The sequence below is a fragment of the Corylus avellana genome, chromosome 7, assembly GCF_965113065.1.
Source record: "Corylus avellana chromosome 7, dhCorAvel1.hap1.2, whole genome shotgun sequence".
Classification (NCBI taxonomy): domain Eukaryota; kingdom Viridiplantae; phylum Streptophyta; class Magnoliopsida; order Fagales; family Betulaceae; genus Corylus; species Corylus avellana.
Genome location: NC_142496.1, coordinates 11,626,028 through 11,647,643, shown reverse-complemented (window position 1 = coordinate 11,647,643; position 21,616 = coordinate 11,626,028). Strand labels below are relative to the sequence as shown.

Genomic DNA, 21,616 nt, shown 5'->3' with positions numbered 1-21,616 from the left:
ATCACAATTTTTTCACACAATTGAATTGAAACGAACATACATTACATTAAACGACGGAATTGTACGAACTAAGACATAAAAAAACATTAAAAAAAACTAAATTAACTTCAGTAAAATTAAAGTACTTACAAAAGAATTGGAGTACAAAGCTCCAAAAACCTAGAAAGTACGAAAATTGACAAAACATGGCACCCCCGGCACGTCTCTGTGCGTTTACAATAGAAAATAATAATATTTATAAGGTAATTTTAGGGTTTCAGTGCTGCCAAGTCGGCCAAGTGTGCTCGATCGCACTAGAGCATGCACTTTCCAGTTTCGATGGGCACGAGTGCGCTCGATCGCACTATATGTGTACTCGAGCGCACTACCTGTGGAATTAGACAACTCTTATGAAATATGACTTTATAGATCTTTGAGTTAGCTTTCCAATGACACCAAGATCGCTTCAATCCAAGCTCTACAACTCTAGATATCGTCTTTTTAGTGGGACTTATCGGGTGCAAATCATTGCTCGATCCAAATTTGTTGTCAATGCTCCCTGAAGTGTCTTCAGCCCCAGAATTAATGGATATTCCCTTCAAAGGCGCAATTTTTCCTTAGCAACCTACAAAACACTAAAACTCCAAAACTAACCAAAACATCATAAAATAATAAAGTTAAAAGTTTAGAAAAAGCAAATTAAGGGGTCCAAATATGCATTATTTGGCACTCATCAACATCCAACAATTCACTTTTTCTCTCAAGCATAAGTCAGGAAAACTGAATCGTGTAGCTGACACTTTGAGCCGTCGAGCTACCCTACTGATCACCATGAAAGCTGAAGTGACTAGATTCGAGTTATATAAGGAAGATGAAGATTTTGGTGAATCCTAGAAGCATTGCAAGACGAGGCAACCAATTTTTGAGATACACATTCAGGAGGGGTATTTATTTCGTGCGGATCGGTTGTGCATTCCGAGGAGTTCCTTACGAGAACAAATAATCTAAGAATTACATGTTGGAGGTTTGGGTGGTCATCTAGGAAGAGACAAGACTATTGCTCTAGTAGAGGGGTGGTATTATTGGCCGCAACTGAAGAAAGAAGTAAGTAATTTTGCCCAAAATACGGGATTATACATGCCTCTAACCCTAGAGAGTTCGTCAGCATCTAGAAGAATCCTATGCTAAGTACAAGATGGCAGCAGACAAGGGTTAGTGATCGAAGATTTTTCGAGAAGGAGATCTTGTGATGGTGTATTTACGCAAGGGGCGACTACCAACTAGTACTTCTGGAAGGTTGAGGAATAAAAAGTATGGTCCATGCAAGGTACTAAAAAGGATTAACAACAATGCATATGTCATCGATCTTCCAGAAGAAATGGCGATATCCTCAACATTCAACGTGACATACATTTTTTAATATTTTCCACCAAAGTATTGGTACTTAACTCGAGGACGAGTTCTTTTCAAGATAGGGAGACTGATGCAAGACATGCAGTCCCCACTAAAGAAATAAATAAATGTTTTTATTTATTTATTTTATAATCATTTTCCTATTATGATTATGTTTACTTTCCCTGCTAGGATTATGTTTACTTTATAGCTAGAATTAGATTTACTTTCTCTACTAGAAGTAAGTTTACTTTCTCTGCAAGTATTTCTCTTCTATAAATAAGCTACTTTATTATATAAAACTCAACTCATTGAATTATTATCTCTCAAATACTCTGCGGAGTTTTATCTTTCTTTTAGCCTGCGGACTTGTTTTTATCTTTTTGGGTAGAAGATGAAGACACTTCTTCTTGCAAAATCAAAGACTCTGTTCTTTGATTAGTTACCTTAGTCTTCCGCTACATCATTGGAGCATGCACGAATCACCAAATACACTTAAATAAATAGAGAAAGGTCAAGCTGCTTTGAGAAATTATTAAAAGAAACCCAATAACTCATCATGATGATATGGAACGGCCAAACTCTTTTCTTTATTATTAGAGGGAATGCTAGGAAGAGAAAAGGAGAGGAAAAATTAGTATGAGGCATACTTGAGTGCTCGTAATATCCAAAGTCGAGATCGTCTTCAATAATATCACATTACAATGAAGCATCAATATCGTTTTAACATAATATACAATGTTACCATAGGCTTTCAATGTAAAAGTAAATTTAACTTATCATTCATAAATACCAAGACCTTAGCTATCATGATTTTCACAATAAGTTAAAAAAATAAAAAAGAAAAATAAATAAATAAAGAAAAATCGGAGTCCATACCAATAAAATCTTCTGAAAGCCCAAACACTAGGAAAATGGTATCTTTTGCTTGACCCACTTAAGATACATAAAGCTTATGGATATTGTGTATAATTTATAGGGTACAGAAAGGACCGATTTCCTGATTCACCATTAATTTTACAGTCGTTTAGGTTATTAAGTAAATGGCCTAGGACCATAAGCAATGAATGGTCTGAAATCAATGTCTAGCGACTTTTTTAAAAGGTATGGCCCACTTGGTTATTTCATGTGGGTCTACAAAATAATATTATTCAAAAATGATGCAACTCTTTTTGTTTTTCTTTCTTTAAATGAAACGAAGAGCAAATCATACATTACTACCACCTCTGTGGGGGTGCGGGGCAAAGAGTAGTAGAGATTAGCATCTGAATGCAACACCACACATATGACATATAAAATGGAAGTGATTAATCTCGATATGAATAATGAATATTAATTAATAAATCCATGCCCACATGGTTCCTTCAGCATTCCGGAATGGCCGGTTGTTGTTGAGTAATGCAATGTATGTTTCCACCTGCCAAAACAATCTCTCTCGCTCCTTCGATTCTTACCACCTGAGAAACCCAAAAAATTCAAATATTTTTTCTTCGGAACTATTATGTAGATAATTACACTTTCAACAAAAGAAAACATTACGATATTATGATGATACATAGAGGTGATGGAAGAATATGAGATTAGTTTACAACAAATGCTACTACTACTATTACTAGCTATGAGACTTGATCATTGGAAGTAACATATTTTATACTTGCATCACAAACTGAATTGCACTCATAGTCCTTCTACTTCCACAAGAGATGGCCGTGATGCTCCTCAGATTTTTTATTTTATTTTATTTTTTTTATATATCATACATATTCCTAATTATCATCATGATCATCAGCTGTACCAACTTTGAAATTCTGTGATTGAGAGGACCTGGTTTGTTTTCTTATGCCTTGTTGAATAGTATGGGTAGCTAGAAGTTATCTTTGTTATATAATTTGGTTGGTTTGGCTCCCCATTATGTGTTCTTCAGCCCATTAGTCGTGTTTTGAAGCTATTTGTTTGGTTTAGATGGTTGATCACAAGATTACAAAAGTGAATCAAACCATAGAAGTTTTAAAAAGAGGGATAGAGAGCCACACAACCTCCTTTATTGACAACCCAACCCATAATATCACAACAGTTAAATTGGATGAGCTCAATTACCTTGCTTGGTCCCAATTAGCATTCTTTTATATTAGGAGTAACGGGGAAATGGGATATTTAAATGGTAAGATCCTAACCATCAGTAGATAATCCCGCTTATGATGAATGGGAGGCAAAAAAATCCACTATCATGTCCTGGTTGTTACACTCCATGCAATCGAACGTAGCCAAGGATACTTATTTATTAGAACTGCAAAGGAGATTTTGGATGCTGATTATTCTCAGACTGCATGGATTTATTTGTTAAAAGCAAAAAGTGATATGTTCTCGGCATCTCTTAGAGGTAACTCGGGCCTTAATGCTCTCTATGCATGTTCATAAATCTTATTAGGATGCTGCTCTTCTCACTACTGACTATCTCATCAATCGGTTGTCATCTCATTTCTTGAATTTCAAGACACCTATAGAGGTTTGTTACCATCTTTCTCTCCTTCTACCTTGGTTGTTTCTCCCCGGGTGTTTGGGTGTATTTGTTTTGTTCATCTCCAAGGTCAAGCTCGAGGCAAATTGGATCCTTAAGTGCTCAAATGTGTTGTTTTTAGGTATGCACCTACTCCAAAGGGGGTAGAAGCATTATCATTCCCCGTCACAGAAACGTTGTGTTGATGGATGCGACTCTTTTGAATCACAGCCTTATTTTTTTCACCTACCCAAATTTCTCTTCAGGCAAAGAATAGTAGTAAAGAGAAGTGGTCTGAGTCTTTTGCCTATAATTGCTACTTTGCCAGAACATGAGTCACCTGTTGATGAGTCATCACCTACTAATGAGCCATGTGAGCCACAGGTGGAAGAGTTGAAAGTTTACTCCACACGCCAGAAAAGTAACACCACCACCTCCCAACCATGCCAAGCAGTAAACCCTATCTCAGTTAATCCTAGGGCAGGCAATTTTGACATCCGCAAACCCGACACAAAGTTAGATTTTAGGGTTGATCTAAACAGGTTCGGGTCATAATCCACCCGTTTATGATCCAGTTATTTTTCGTGTCTGGTAGGTCAACCGCAGGTTAAGCGGGTGACCCGCCAAACCTGTTTTTTTTTTTTTTAAAAAAAAAAAAATCCTACAGTTAAACTAACCTAACCCTAACATAAATTGTATGATATGGAGTTGAAAATTGCTAATCTTTGTGAATGTTTTTATTGAATGGCAATTTGTTAACAATTAAACCTATTATGTTTTTATCATATTGTAATTTGTGAATTCTATTTAATCTCAATGGCATTGGTATTATTATTACATTATTTTTCCTATTTTTCATTCAAACGTGTCGGGTCGTGTTACCTTTTAAGTAAACGAATCGTGTCAACCTAATATGACCCGGTAATTTCAAACGGGTCGTGTTGAGTTATCTAGCTATCTTTCGTGTTGTGTTCGTGTATGAGAGTTCGACCCGTTTAGCTAAACGGGTCGTGTTCTGGTTTAGGTTAATCGGGTGGCGGGTCATTCAGGTCGTAATTGTGTTGACCTGCCAACCCATTTTGCCACCCTAGGTAATCCTACTTCCATACCTATTTTAAATTCCTCAATTAATAACATTGACCATCCTATTGCTCAACACAAAGAAGTTAGATCCTGTACTTAGCATCCTATTTCCAATTTGTTTCCTACAAGCATCTTTCACCTCATATCATTCCTGTCTCCAAATTGTCGTCCATGTTTAATTATTCCTCAAAGTTTACAAGAGGCAATTAATGATCAAAAGTAGAAGGAAGCAATGCAAGAAGAGATGAAAGCACTTCACAAAAATGACACATGGCAACTAATCAAACTGCCTAATGTTAAAAGGGCAATTAGATGCCAATGGGTGTTTATAGAAAAGCAAAGGCCAATGGTTCTGTGCAAGACACAAGGCCAGATTGGTGGCATATATAATGAGCTTAATCTATGAAATAGCCTAAATTGTTAAGATTTTGACATTAATTTATCCCTTTCTCTATTTTGATATTCTATGAAAATAGAACAAAACAAGTTAGAATCTCGATGTAATTTTTAAAAACATCAGCTATAATAAGATAAGAGTTATAGTTGACATGTCAATTATTCAATCAAGATATATTAAGCAATTTGTCTCCGAAAATGGAATTGGACCCCTCCACAAATTTTCTAATGAAGATTGTATATGTAAATTGAACAATAATATTTGCTTACTTCATGATTTGGAAAGGCTAGAGATACAACACGAACAGCTTCATCATCCCACTTTTGGTCCCCAAATTGTGGTAAGATTATTGCTCCATTGGCAATGTAGAAGTTCACATATGAAGCGGCAAGTCTTGTACCTGGGAGTCTCAGCTTAGCCTCACCATCCTGTTGAAACATTGAAGATTAGAGAAAATGATGCACTATAAGATTTATAACTCTGATTTGTTGCACATAACCTAGATTTAATAGGGGTAGCATTAAAGTTTAAACCATTTCCTAGATGATATAGAACAAAAGTTTAAAAATAAAAAACATATACTCCATAGATTCAAGTGAATTTTCTCTTTTTCATAAGCCAATGATAAATATTGTTATTGAAAATAAAATTAAAAAATTAAAAAAAAAAAAAAAAAAAAGATGGAGAGTAGAGAAAACATTCTGACAGAGGGTAACTCTATCAGGCATTCTTAAAGAGGCTTCACTAAGATATCTACAATGACCTGGGGACCAAAAAAAGGCATCAGATCTCCATATTAGAAGCTGCAGTAGACCATCTTCTAGTAATTTACTTTTCTTGAATAACATGTGTAAGTGTAGGAGTAAATCACCGTCTTATTCATTGCCCATTTATCACTTAAATTGGGAATTGATATTTAGCCAAATTCAGGGCATTGAACTAAATAGGAAAAGTCCATGACTTACTTTGTTATAGGGAAAGTGATCCTAAGTATTCAGTATCGCCAGACACAAAGATGCTTGGGTGAAGGATAATTTTATTGAGAGGAATGGGGTTGTTGAGTGGAATGTCATTTTCGTACGATCGGTCCAAGATTGGGAGGTGGATATGGTTTCTCCTTTCTTTGATCGGTTGTATTCTTGCAAGGTTTTACTAGGCAGTGTAGATCGTATTTGCTGGTCTTCATCCAAGAATGGCAAGTTTGAGGTTAAGTCGTTCTACAAGGCCTTGTCCATTTCTAATCAAGAGGAGTTTCCTTGGAATAGCATCTGGTGTACTAAGGCGCCTCAGCGGGTGGCCTTTTTCGGGTGGACTGCGGCCCTAGGAAAAATTTTGACGCATAATACGTTGCGCAAGAGGAACATAGTGATAGTGGAGTGGTGTTGTATGTGCAAGAAGAACGGAGAGTCAGTCGAGCATCTTCTTCTTCATTGTGAGCTCGCAAGTGCTCTTTGGCACATGATTTTTCAAAGGTTTGGGTTGCTTTGGGTCATGCCTTACCAGGTGAGGGACTTGTTTGCTAGTTGGTGGTCGGGAGGACGTTCTCGAAGCGCGGTTGTGTGGAAGATGATCCCTCTATGTCTTATGTGGTGTATTTGGAATGAAAGAAATGCTAGATGTTTTGAAAATTCCATTAGGACCATAGAGGAATTGGCTCATTTTTTCTTCTTTACTCTTTACTCTTGGACGGCCGCTTGGCTAGCTCCTTTAGTGATTAGTTTCTCTGAGTTTCTTTTTCATTTTTCGCACTCCTAAGCGCTCTCTATTTATACTTCCCGTGTATGTGGGTTGCGCCCCTCTGCGCTCTTTTTATATATCATCATTACTTATCAAATAAAAAAAAAGGTGATCCTAAGTATGCCATCTGAAAGTTCCTAAGCTGTCATCTGAAAGTGATGACAACAGATTTTATTATTGTTTGTGGCAAAACTGTTGGGGAGATAATGTGGAGACACCATCTTTCCGCATCTTATGGGCCATTGTTACAGATACACTATCCACACAACCACATCCAACAGCATGTACTAATTGCTTTTTTCTTTATTTAGTTTTCAATCACAACAAACAAAGAAACCTAGAGACAAAGGAACTTCTTTTTGATAGGTAAAACAACCTACTCGTCCATATAGGATTGAACCTGTTCCCTTCCCCTCAACACTTTATTTTAGGAGGGAGGAAATGCCAATTGGTCCAATAAACGTTGCAAAGACAAAGGAAACAATCTTCTCATATATGCACCACTTTGCCACCCTGTATAACATTTGGAAGGAAAGTAATAGATAGGCCCATTTATTTAGATACAAAGATATATTCAATGACACCCTAGACCCCCTAGGGTAATTTTATAATGTAGTTTTAGCTTCTTTTTTAGGAAAAAATATGACTTTTTATCAAATCTCTTTCTAAGGTTTAAATTTTATCGATTCAATCCCTAAAATTTAAATTGTTATCAAATAGATTCTTTTGTCTACCTTCCATTAAAATTTTAACAGTGCTACCATACCCAATCAAAAGGCAGCGCTTGTCCCTTTTAAAAAAATATATATAAAAAGAAAAAGAAAAAATTATAATCATAAATATAAATATCAAAAAAAAAAAAAAAAGAGGTTGGGTGGCCGCTGCCAGACTTTTTTTTTTTTTTTTTTGATATTTTGTTTTGATAAAAACTCAGACCTTAAGGACCTCTGAAGCTTTTCCTTTAAAAAATAAAATAAAATTATTGTGTGGTAGTCATTTGCTTAGTTATTTCTTTTAATTTAGTGGGTTTAATAAGGAAGTGTTAAGAGGATTAAAACACTCGAGTGTACCATCATTTATCAAGTGATGTCCATATCCTTGACGCGGCTCCACTTGTGGCCACAAGAGGGAAGTTAGGATCTTTGTGATCACCAACCCTTACACACAAGGCGCAATTGTGTGTTGGTCATTCAAGAGATTAAAGGAAAAAAAAAAAATGTTGACGATATTTGTGAATGTTTTGATTGTACTTTTTGAAAATTTTGAAAATGAATAGTTTTTCTAACTTCATTTACTGTTCATGTATCTATTTACTGAGTATTCAACACACCTTTGTTTTATGTTTTAAAACAATCCAGATGAGGTCGTGGATGGTTCTATAGAACAAGAAACCTAGAGTCAAAAGCCTTCACCTAGAAGAGGATTTGAATAAGTGCACGTAGCACATCAGTTTGTTTTTGTTCCAACATGATTTCTATGTTAAGACTAGGGATTTAGAGGTAAGTTTAATGGGCTGAGTTGTGATAATAGTAATACGATAGATTAAGCTTTTAATTGTTATGAGACGTTTGATTTTCAGTTTATGGAATTCTTGAATCCTTATGTTTCTGATTCAAATGATGTGTAATATCGTCTTCTTACGGGAAAGGGGTGTTACATATTCTGTGACAGCAGAGAAGGTGATTCAAATCTTCAATCTTTTGGCCTTCTTCTTAAGATCTAGAAGATTGCTTTTGGTTTAGTTAATGGTAGAAATTTTGTTTTAATTTTAATTTTTTGCATTGACAAGCTTTTTACCTCAGTTCCTTAGAAAAGAAAAGGCATGTCGGCCATTGTTAACATGATTAGCTTTTATTTTTGTGATGATAATTGATAAGCACTCAATGTTGCACATTCAAACCACGTAAATTACTAAATTCGCGTATGTTAATTCCTTAGCGTTGTTATTTGTTTGATTTTGTTTTGTTTTTATCGTTCAAGGTTTTAAATGAAAGATTCAAGAACTCCATTGAAAATTGGGCAAAAAGCACACTTTGGAAACATTTTTGAAGCAATGGGCATCCAGCACACGGTAACCGTCCGGACAGTTGGAACTCACGTCCAGACAGCCGTGCGCTCGAGCGCACCATCTAGGGGATCAAGCACAAGGGCATCCGGACGGCTGAAACTTGCTTCCGGACGGTAGTGCGCTCCAGCGCAATTCCTTTGGGCTCAAGCACACTCGGGTTCCCTAGATGCGGAAAGATTCCTTTTTCAGCTTGGAGTAGGTTTTTAGTCTCCCACTTGGACTGGGAAACTGACCTGCGATTTTCCTAGGGTTTCTAAGGTTTTCCTAATCCCTATAAATAGGCCTCTAAATATTAAAGAAAGACACACTGCTACCTAAAGCAAAAAATTTAGCAAATACTTATTGGAGGCTTAGCAGAGTCATAAGCGGCTAAAATCCTTCGTGGAGTATTGATGTAATCCTATCCAAGCACAATGGTTTGATTACATCTTAATTTATATATTTTCAGTTTTTGCATGGTGGTTGTATAATTTAGAAGATTGCTGCAATTTAATATTGTTCTTCATGTTTAAATGCAATTGTTCTTAAATTCCAAAATCAATATTGGTGAAATTCTTATCTTGTTTTAGAAAACTTTTTGCCTTTATTGAACTCAAATCGTTCTTTCATGTTTAAATGCAATAGTTCTTAAATTCCAAAATTAATATTGGTGAAAGTCTTATCTTGTCTTAGAAAGCTTTTTGCCTTTATTTTTTTGATAAGTAATTATGCAATAAAGAGTGCAGAGGAGGAAGCTTTTTGTCTTTATTGAACTCAAATCATTCTTATTTTTTGTGATTATGGGGATGATGATTATACAACAGTTTTAATTGACATAAGATTAAAAGGATTAAATAGGCCATGCATAGGGAAGACGGATTGTACTACACCCTAGTTTAGTGTAATTTAGGTAAACAATCCGTGCTAACCGAAGATGTGCTTTACTATTCCCTTAATTGTATGTATCCTATTAAGGAATTAAATAATCCATACTTAGGAAAGATGGATCGTACCGCATGTGGTTAGGTGAATGGTCCGTGCCAACCAAAGATGGATTATACTTGTTCCTTAATATAGTAATTTCTTGTTTATTTATAACATGCATAGAATGAATTTCTTGATTAAATATGATTAACCATTGTTGTGCGGATAGAGATGAAATCAATACCATTCTCTCTCTCTCTCTCTTATATTTCAATTCTCTTTTACTATTATGCTCTTTTTTTTGTTTTTTTTTATATGTAATGATGATATATAAAAAGAGCGTAGAGGGATGCAACCCACATACACGGGAAGTATAAACAGAGAGCGCCTAGGAGGGAGAGAAATGAAAAAGAAAATCGGAGAAACTAATCACTAAAGGAGTTAGCCAAGCGGCCGTCCAAGAATAAAGAGTAAAGAAAAAAAAATGAGTCAATTCCTCTATGGTCCTAGTGGAATTTTCAAAACATCTAGCATTTCTTTCATTCCAAATACACCACATAAGACACTGAGGGATCATCTTCCACACAACCGCGCTTCGAGATCGTCCTCCCGACCACCAGCAAGCAAACAATGCCCTCACCCGGCAAGGCATGACCCAATGCAACCCAAACTGCTGAAAAATCGTGTGCCAAAGAGCACTTGCGAGCTCACAGTGGAGAAGAAGATGATCGACTGACTCTCCGGTCTTCTTGCACATACAACACCACTCCACTACCACTATGTTCCTCTTACGCAGCATATCATGAGTCAAAATTTTGCCTAAGGCCGCAGTCCACCCGAAAAAAGCCACCCGCTAAGGCGCCTTAGTACGCCAGATGTTCTTCCAAGTAAACTCCTCTTGATTAGAAATGGACAAGGCCTTATAGAACGACTTAACCTCGAACTTGACCTTGTTGGACGAAGACCAGCAAATACGATCTACACTACCTAGGGAAACCTTGCAAGAATACAACCGATCAAAGAAAGGAGAAACCAAATCCATCTCCCAATCTTGGACCGATCGTACGAAAATGGCATTCCACTCAACAACCCCATTCCTCCCAATAAAATTATCCTTCACCCAAGCTTCTTTGTGTCTAGTGATACTGAATAAGGACGGGAAAGCTTGCTTCAAAGAATTGTCCCCACACCAAATATCATGCCAGAAACGAACTTTCAAACCCTCCCCCACCTCAAACCAAATACCTTTGGCAAAGAAATTCCACCCTTTACGAATATGCTTTCATAGACCCACACCATGAGAGCCCGAAACATCCTTCGTACACCACCCACCTTCTTGGTCTTCATACTTAGCTTTGATCACCTTACACCAAAGAGCCCCGTTCTCATTTGTGTATCTCCAAAGCCATTTCCCCAAAAGAGCTTGGTTAAACTAGTGCAACTTCCGAATGCCAAGACCACCATAGCGTAGAGGGCTACAGACATGGTTCCAACTTACAAGATGCATCTTGGGCTCATCCCCCATTCCTCCCCACAAAAAATCTCTTTGAACTTTCTCAATCCTTTTAGCTCCACTTACAGGAATCGGAAACAGAGACAAAAAGTAAGTCGGAAGATTAGCCAAAGTGCTCTTTGTCAATTATACTGAATACCTCTCAATGTGAGGGTTGCTCGTATTATATAGAAAATTGTTTAGGTAATTACAGGTTGTATCTCAGCGATTACAGTAATCTAGGGAAACCAATAAGGCAACTAAAATCTATCTATTAATTACAATATACTATAGCTATAATACAAGAACATGCCATAACTAGAAAGACTAATTATGGCTAAATATATATAGACCGTATCTGATTGACATCCCCCCTCAAATTGATGCTGGTCGATCAAGAAGCATCAATTTGCCCACAAGAAACTGATGACGTTGTCGTGTCATAGCCTTCGTGAAGACGTCAGCTATCTGGAGATCAGTGGAAACATGAGGAAGAGAGATAACACGAGTGTCCAAGGCTTCCCGAATAGAATGACAGTCTACCTCAATATGCTTCGTACGTTCATGGTAAACAGGATTAGCAACTATTTGAATGGCACTAGTATTATCAGCTATTTGAATGGCACTAGTATTATCAGCATGAAGAGGAGTAGAATCAGTTTGAGAAAAACCTAGCTCAGCCAAAAGCCCACCAAGCCAGACAATCTCAGAACAAGCAGCAAACATTGCCCGGTATTCGGATTCAGTAGATGATTTAGAAACACGAGCTTGCTTCTTACTCTTCCAAGAAATCAAAGAATCACCAAGAAACATGCACCAACCTGTGACAGACCGCCGAGTGTCAAGACATCCTGCCCAATCCGCATCACTATAAGCAACAAGGCGAAGAGGAGAGCCAGTTGGAAAGAACAACCCACGGCCAGAAGAGCCCCAAAGATATCGAATGATACGCCGAACAACAGCTAAATGAAGATGGCGGGGAGTTTGCATAAACTGGCTAACCTGCTAGACAGCGAAGGAAATATCGAGCCGAGTAATAGTCAAATAATTCAAGTTGCCTACCAACTGTCAGAACACAATAGGATCAGAGAGAAGATCACCCTCCTCACTTCGATATTTCACATTAACCTCACTTCGATATTTCACATCCACCGAAGAAGAATCTTGAAGACAAGCTAGACTAATCAAGTCCTGGGTATATTTGTGTTGATTCAAGAATATACCAGAAGAATCAGTGTGCACCTCCAACCCCAAAAAATACGTAAGAGGACCAAGGTCTTTCATATGAAAAGAGTCTTCAAGATTCCGCTTGAGATGTGCAATCAAACTGGAGTCGGTTCCCGTAATGACAATATCATCCACATACACAAGTAAAAGAACAAGACCAGTCGGAGTCTTGCAAAGGAACAAAGAAGAATCATATTGGCTTTGGACAAAGGAGAAGCGAAGCAAAGTAGACCTGAATTTTTCAAACCATGCCCGGGGAGCCTGTTTCAAGCCATAGAGAGACCGCTTCAACTTACACACAGAGGCAGATAGAGAAGAAAACAACCCCGGAGGAGGAGTCATGTAAATATCTTTTTTGAGATCACCATAAAGAAAAGCATTTTTGACATCCGTCTGGTGAAGTGGCCAGCCTTGGGAGGCGGCAATAGAAATAATTATACGCACTGTAGTCATCTTCGCGACCAGGGCAAACGTCTCCTCATAGTCCACCCCATATTCTTGCCTGTTCCCAAGAGCAACTAATCGGGCCTTATACCGATCCAGAGTCCCATCAGAGCGAAGCTTAATTGAGTAAACCCATTTACAACCAATGGCTTTAACATAAGAGGGGCAAGGAACCATGCCCCATGTATGATTGTCGTGAAGAGCCTGAAGTTCCTCATCCATCGCTTTCCGCCAACATTCATATTTAACAGCCTCGAAAAACATGGAGGGATGGAAATAGAAGATAAAGTAGCATTAAAAGAAGTGTGGGGAAAACCATACCTATCAGGAGGACGTGATACCCTAGCAGATCGTCGAGGGCCAGACTCATGAACTGTCTCAGATGGCGAGTCAATCGGAGGAGTTGTCGGAACAGTTTCAGATGAAGGGTTAGTCTCGGGAAGGGGCAAAGTTGGTAGACGTCGAGTATACACAATTCCAGGTTTGAACCGCTCAGGCAGAAGAGGCAATTCATCAAAACAAGGTAGAATACTAATTTCAGGCAATGATTTAACATGTGTAGAAAAAAAACATTGATGCTCAAAGAACACAACATTACGAGATATACGAAATTTGTCAGAACAAGGATTATAGCAAACATAACCTTTGTGAGAAACACTATAACCCATAAAGGCACATTTAACAGACTGAGCAGAAAGTTTGTGACGTTCATGAGCAGATAAATGAACAAAACAAACACATCCAAAAGTATGCAGATTAAGATAACTAGGATGCTGATGATACAAACGATAATAAGGAGAATCAAACTGCAAGACCTGAGAGGGCAGTCGATTAATTAAGTAAACAGCAGTAGATAATGCTTCAACCCATAATTTAGAAGGAACAGATGACTCAAGTAATAAAGTACGAACAACATCCAAGAGATGACGGTTCTTTCGTTCCACCACCCCATTTTGCTGAGGAGTATAAGGACAAGAACGCTGAGAGACAATTCTTTTGTGGCATAAGAAATCATGAAACTCGTAGGACATGTATTCTCCACCAAAATCAGACCTCAAAATCTTAATGCCTATAGAAAAGTGATTCTCAATATATGTTACAAAGGTCCGAAAAACAAACAGAACCTCGGATTTGGCCCGAAGAAAATAAACCCTAGTATATCGACAGAAATCATCTATGAATGTTACAAAATATTTATATCGAGCATGAGAAATTATAGGAGATACGCCCCATACATCACTATGCACAACATCAAAGCATTTTGTAGCACGACTACCATGAGAAGAAAATGAAAGAGTTTTACTCTTACCAAGTTTGCATACAGAACAATCAAATGACAAATTTTGAGAAAATCGTTCTTTATTGCCTAATAAACCAGAATTTAGCATATGAAACAGAATAACAGAATTTGGATGACCCAAACGTTTGTGCCATACTTCGTTTGGATTATTAACTGTCCTACAAGCCAAAGATAAACAACTAGGAATTGAAAAGTGCAATGGAAATAGTTTGCCAACTTTAGGCCCCTTCACGAGTATCTTCCCCAACACCTGATCCTGCACAAGACAACCATCACGAGAAAAATGGACATCACAGTTTTTTTCAACTAATTGGCCAACTGAAATAAGACTATTAGAAAGGCCAGGAGAGACATAAACATCTCTGAATGAAGGATTAATATCTCATACTTCATTAATAGCTAAATGACTTCCATTAGCTACTTGAATATGAGATTAACCATGATATGGACGAACATTGCAAAGAGTAGCAGATGATTTGGTCATATGATTGGATGCTGCAGAATCAATAAGCCAAGACTTAGATGAAATAATACCATTACCTTGGAGCCCTAAAGCAGACAAGGCTGACATAATCATCTGTTGGACCATTTTAGGAGTAAGAACAGCTGATCCGGCCGCAGAAGAAGAGGCTGAGGACATCACTGGAGCAAAAGAGGTGTTTACTATAGCCTGATAGGCAGTAGCTTGACGATTCTGAGGCCGAGTGAGACATTCTTTGATAAAGTGGCCCGGTTTCTTACAGTAATTGCAAGATTTCTTTGCACAATTGGTGGCAATATAACCATACTCCTTACAGCTAAAACACTGGACCTTGTGCATATCCTTACCCTTCCCTTTCCCATAGGCTGCATAGGCTACTGGATTTGGGTTGGAATCGTGCTGAAACGTAGCCTGTGTGAGAAGATGTTGCTCCTCACGAAGTAATTCTCCAAAACAAACATCCAAAGATGGCGAAGGATCCCGATTCATTAAATTTGAGCGAGTAACCTCAAATTTAGGGCGTAATTTCATCAAGAATTGATCTCTCTTGCTCTACTCATGAACAGCCGAGAGAGATGCAGCAGGTACCTTCACATAAACCATATCAGAAAATTCTCCCCACAAATTCTGAAAACCAGAAAAATACTCCGGAATGGAGAGATTGCCTTGAGTGTAATTAGCAATCTCATATTCTAGCTAAAAAACGACGTGCAGTATTGTCCTGATGATAAACCTTCAGCAAATACTCCCACATAGTCTTTGCAGTCTTATAGGGCCTCAAATTTAGCACAATAAGAGGATCAACAGACCCTAAGATCCAAGACATCACACGTGCATCCTTGATCTTCCACTTAGCCAAATCCTTAGCTTTCGTAGGAGCTGGATCACTACCGTCAATATGACCCCACAACTGTTTTTCCGTCACAAATAATTGAAATTGGAATCCCCAAGCAGAGTAATTTTTTCCAGTAAAACGGACCCCAATAGTCTCGCTAGAAGACATAATGAAATAAAAATTAGAAATTATAAAACTTGATAAATGAGTAACAAGCCCACCAGAACAACCCAAAACAGCAACCAAGCCCAAGCCCAAGCCCAAGTCCAAACAGCAATCCACCCAACAAAAAAAAGTCACGCTCACCAAATAGCAAGCCTAATTTGATGATTGCTGACCACACCGAACAGCAAACCCAAACAGCAAGCTCAAAACCATGGTCCACGCTCCTCCAGAAATCAAGAACCAGCGACAGTCCACACTCCTCAACACCAAAATCGCACCAAGAATCAGGGACAGTCCACGCCGGCAACGGAACCAGCCAGCGATGACAACGTCAGCAACGAGAGAGTCACCGACGAGAGTGAGATTGAAGCCGACAACCCAACTCCTCCAAAAATCTCCGGCAATCTGCGACAGTCCATGCCGACAGCCCCAAATCCTCCAGGAATTTCCGGCAGCTCCAAAACCTCCACACCGATAGCCCCAAATCCTCTAGAAATCTCCGACAGCCCCAAAACCTCCACGCCGACAGCCCCAAATCCTCCAGAAATTCAGGTAAGAATAAATTCCCTACCCTCAACCGAATTATCGACAACTCCCCCTAAAGTTAATGACAGCCAAAGAGACCAATAACTCAGTCCCGACCCAACTAAAAAAAAAAACTCGAATCAAAACCCTAATTTAGATAAATTAGGCTCTGATACCATGTCAATTGTACTAAATACCTCTCAATGTGAGAATTGCTAGTATTATATAGAAAATTGTCTAGGTAATTACAGGCTGTATCTCAACGATTACAGCAATCTAGGGAAACCAATAAGGCAACTAAAATCTATCTATTAATTACAATATACTATAGCTATAACACAAGAACATGCCATAACTAGAAAGGCAAATTATGGCTAAATATATATGGACCGTATTTGATTAACACTCTTAATGAGGGTTAAGCGACCTCCTTTAGAAAGATACATTCTCTTCCAACCTGCCATCTGACGCTCCATATTTTCGATCACTTCATTCCACATAGTCGTATCCTAGTACGACGCCCCAAGAGGGAGGCCCAAATACTTCAAAGGCAAATCGGCAACACTACACCCAAGGATGTGTTAACTAAAACCTCAATGTTCTCCACCTCACCAATGGCCACAATCTTTGACTTTCCCAGATTCACTCTCAAACCTGAAACAGCTTCAAAACATAAGAGAATGAGACGAACATACCGGATTTGCTCGATATAATCTTCACAAAAAATCAAAGTATCATTCGCAAATAAGAAGTGGGAGACCAACAACTCTGACAAGATCCTATTTCCCACCGAGAAGCCCGTCAAAAGGCCTTAGTCAACCGTCGCATTCACCATCTTACTCAAAGCCTCCATAACAAGCACAAACAATAACGGTGAGAGAGGATCCCCTTGCCGGATTCCCCTCGAACTGTTAAAGAACCCTTCCGGAGAACCATTCACAAGAATGGAGAATCTTACTGTCTTAATACACCACCCTATCCAAGCCCTCCACCTCTCACCAAAACCACATCTATGCAGCAAATACAAAACAAAGTCCCAATTTACATGGTCATAGGCCTTTTCCAAGTCCAATTTACAAAGAACACCTGGCACCCCTGATTTCATGCGACTATCCACACATTCATTTGCAATGAGAACGGAACCTAGGATTTGCCAACCCCCAATAAAAGCATTTTGAGAATAGGAAATGACCTTACCCAAAACAGTTCTCATCCTATTGGCAAGAACCTTAGACACAATTTTATACACCCCTCCCACCAGGCTAATGGACCGAAAGTCCTTCATCTCCGCCGCATCCGCCTTTCTCGGAATCAAGGAAATAAAAATTGCATTCAAGCTCTTCATCAATTGACGTCTATGATGGAACTCTGCAAAAACCGCCATAACGTCTTGTTTAATAACACCCCAGCAAGCTTGAAAAAAAACCATGGAAAAGCCATCTGGACCCGGAGCCTTATCACCATCCATGCCTTTTACCACCTCCCAAACCTCCTTTTCCTCAAAATCTCTTTCTAACCACCTATTATCCTCCTCATCAATTGACAAAAACGGCTGGTTATCCATTCTAGGGCGCCAAGTGCTTTGTTCCGAATAAAGGCTTTGGTAATACTGCACTATGTGATCTTTTACCTCAGCTGGATCACCTGATAAAACGCCATTAATACGAAGCACTTCCACACGATTGTACCTTCAATGAGAATTAGCCATCTTGTGGAAAAAGCGAGTATTCCGATCCCCCTCCTTGAGCCACAAAGCTCTCAATTTTTGGCGCCAATGAATTTCTTCACACAACAATGTATTCTCCAAATCTTTCAACTTGTCCGCCTTTCGGATTTTCTCCTCCTGATCTAAGCCTTTCGATTCTGCCAGCTCATCCAACTCCTGGATACCTCCCAACAACTCCTCCTTTTTCCTCCCAATATCCCCAAAGACCTCTTATTCCACTTTTTCAAGTCCACTTTAAGGGATTTTAGTTTATTAGCAAGCACAAAACTAGGCAAACCCTCAAACGAATACGACCCCCACCAAGAAGCAACCATATCAACAAAACCCTCTACCTTAAGCCACATATTTTCAAATTTAAAACCCTTCTTACCTCCACAAGGAGTCTCACAGTCCAGTAATAAAGGGAAGTGATCTGAGAGCAGGCGTTTAAGTCTCCTTTGTGATATTGCTAGGTATTGATCTTCCCAATCCGAGGAAAGCAAGAACCAGTCAATCATCGACCAACTCTCATTTTCTTGATTATTTGACCAAGTAAATTGACCCCCCATCATCGAAATATCTACCAAATTATTCTCTGAGATGAAGTCCGAGAAATCCATCATGCCCGAAGAATAATAAGAACCATTGGAGCGCTCACTGGGAAAACGTACAATGTTAAAATCCCTACCCAAACACCAAGGGACCTCCCACACCCTCATCAAACCAGCCAACTCTTCCCAAAGAGACCTTCTCTCCACTTCCTCATTCGGCCCATACACTCCCCCAAACGCCCAAACCCATCTATCCTTTACATTTTGAAAAGAGCAAGCCAAAGTGTCATGTCCCACACACTTGACGTAGCGGAAGACTAAGGTAACTAATCAAAGAGCAGCGTCTTTGATTCTGCAAGGAGAAGCGTCTTCGTCTTCTACCCAAAAAGATAAAACAAGCCTGCAGGCTAAAAGAAAGATAAAACTCCGCAGAGTATTGAGAGAGAATTCTCTGATTTTATAATAATTCAATTGATTCAGTTTTACATAATAAGCTAGCCTATTTATAGAAGAGAAATCCTTGGAGAAAAAGTAAACCTACTTCTAGTAGAGAAAGTAAATCTAATCTTAGTAGGAAAGTAAACATAATCCTAGTAGGAAAAGTAAACATAATTCTAATAGGAAAAATAAATATACTCCTACTAGGAAAAGGATTAAAAGTAAACTATTTATTCTTGGGGGTGGGGACACACATGTCCTACATCAGTCTCCCCTTCTTGAAAAGAACTCGTCCTCGAGGTAAGTTCTGACTCCTCTGGTGGAAAATATTCAAAAAGTTCTACCACGTTGAATGTTGAGGATATCGCCATTTCTTCTGGAAGATCGATGACATATGCATTGTCGTTAATCCTTTTTAGTACCTTGCATGGACCATACTTCTTATTCCTCAGCTTTCCAGAGGTACCAGTCGACAGTCGCCCCTTGCGTAGATACACCATCGCAAGATCTCCTTCTTGAAAAATCTTCGATCGCCGACCCTTGTCTACTGCCATCTTGTACTTAGCATAGGATTCTTCTAGATGCTGACGAACTCCCTCTTGGGTAGCTTTCACCCGTTCTGCTAAATGCTCCGCTGCCACACTTGCACCAGGTAGCTTAGGTAAAGCTGCAAGATCTACTGCAAGTCTCGGAGTTCTCCCATAGACGACTTCAAATGGTGCCTTCCAGTAGATCGATTCTCCATGTTATTGTAGGCAAACTCAGCTTGAGCTAAAGCCAGGTCCCACTGCTTCGGTTTGTCACCTGCAATACATCGAAGTAAATTACCTAGAGTTCGATTAACAACTTCTGTCTGCCTGTCTGTCTGCGGATGGCTCGTGCTACTAAAGTTCAATGCTGTGTCGAACCGCCTCCATAATGTTCGCCAAAAGTGAGACAAGAACTTGGTGTCTCGGTCAGAAGTGATAGACTTTGGGACTCCATGCAATTGAACCACCTCTCGGAAGAATAGATTGGCCACTTGAACCGCATCAGATGTTTTCTTGCAAGCAACAAAGTGAGCCATTTTGGAAAATCTATCCACAATTACCATTATAGAATCTGCTCCTCGTTGGGTTCTCAGGAGACCCAATACAAAATCCATGGATACATCTTCCCACGGTACTTCTGGTATTGGTAGAGGCATGTATAATCCCGTATTTTGGGTTTGCCCCTTGGCGACCTGACAAGTCTGGCATCGTTGGACAAAATTACTTACTTCTTTCTTCAGTTGCGGCCAGTAATACCGCTCCTCTACCAGAGCAATAGTCTTGTCTCTTCCCAGATGACCACCCAAACCTCCAACATGTAATTCTCGGATTATTTGTTCCCGTAAGGAACTCCTCAGAATGCACAGCCGATTCCCATGAAATAAATACCCCTCCTGAATATGTATCTCAGAAATTGGTTGCCCTGCCTTGCAATGCTTCCAGGTTTCACCAAAATCTTCATCTTCCTTATATAACTCCTTTAGGCACTCGAATCCAGTCACTTCAGCTTTCATGGTGATCAGTAAGGTAGCTCGGCGGCTTAAAGCGTCAGCTACACGATTCAGTTTTCCCGACTTATGCTTAAGAGAAAAAGTGAACCGTTGGATGTAAGAAACCCACCGAGCATGCATCCAATTCAGATTCTTTTGACTACTGATGAACTTTAATGCTTGATGGTCGGTATAGAGGGCAAACTCTCGTTGGATCAGGTAGTGCTCCCACACCTTGAGGGCTCTCAAGACAGCATAAAGGTCCAACTCATATGTTGACCACTTCTGTCTTGCTTCTCCGAGCTTTTCACTAAAAAATTCAACGGGCTTCCCTTCTTGAGATAACATAGCTCCTATCCCGATGATTGATGCATCACATTCAACTTCAAACAGCTTGTCAAAGTCAGGTAAGGCAAGTACAGGTTCTGTGCATAGCTTTTCTTTGATGATTGAGAAACTTCGCTCGGCTTCGTCACCCCAATTGAATTTTCCTTTCTTCATACACTCGGTGATCGGTGCTACAATACTGCTGAAATTACGAACGAACCTTCTATAGAAAGTTGCTAACCCATGGAAACTTCTTACTTCTCCCACTGACTTGGGCATGGGCCATTCTCGGATTGCTCTCACCTTCTCTTCATCCACTCGAATTCCATCGGCACTGACTACAAATCCGAGGAAGAGTAATTGATCCATCATGAAACCAAACTTCTTTAAGTTGATAAACAACTTATTTTCATGAAGGACCTCCAACACTTTCCTCACGTGATCCATGTGATCCACCACGTTGCAACTATAGATAAGAATATCATCGAAATAGACAACGACAAATTTTTCGATAAAAGGTTTCAGTACCTGATTCATGAGTCACATGAAAG

General features: G+C 39.1%; 1 protein-coding gene across 2 annotated transcripts in view; it reads right to left on the bottom strand.

Annotated features, from left to right (window-relative positions):
* Nucleotides 1-2,529: 2,529 nt before the first annotated feature.
* Nucleotides 2,530-21,616, bottom strand: part of EMB1873 (porphyromonas-type peptidyl-arginine deiminase family protein) — a 53,359-nt gene continuing 34,272 nt past the window's right edge. For both annotated transcript variants that reach the window (XM_059598462.2, XM_088518267.1), the window contains 2 exons: nt 5,618-5,776; nt 2,530-2,828 (listed from right to left, as the gene is read on the bottom strand). In XM_059598462.2, the coding sequence (XP_059454445.1) occupies nt 2,736-2,828; nt 5,618-5,776 (252 nt within the window). In that variant the 3' untranslated portion in view covers nt 2,530-2,735. The remainder of the gene's footprint in view (nt 2,829-5,617; nt 5,777-21,616) is intronic.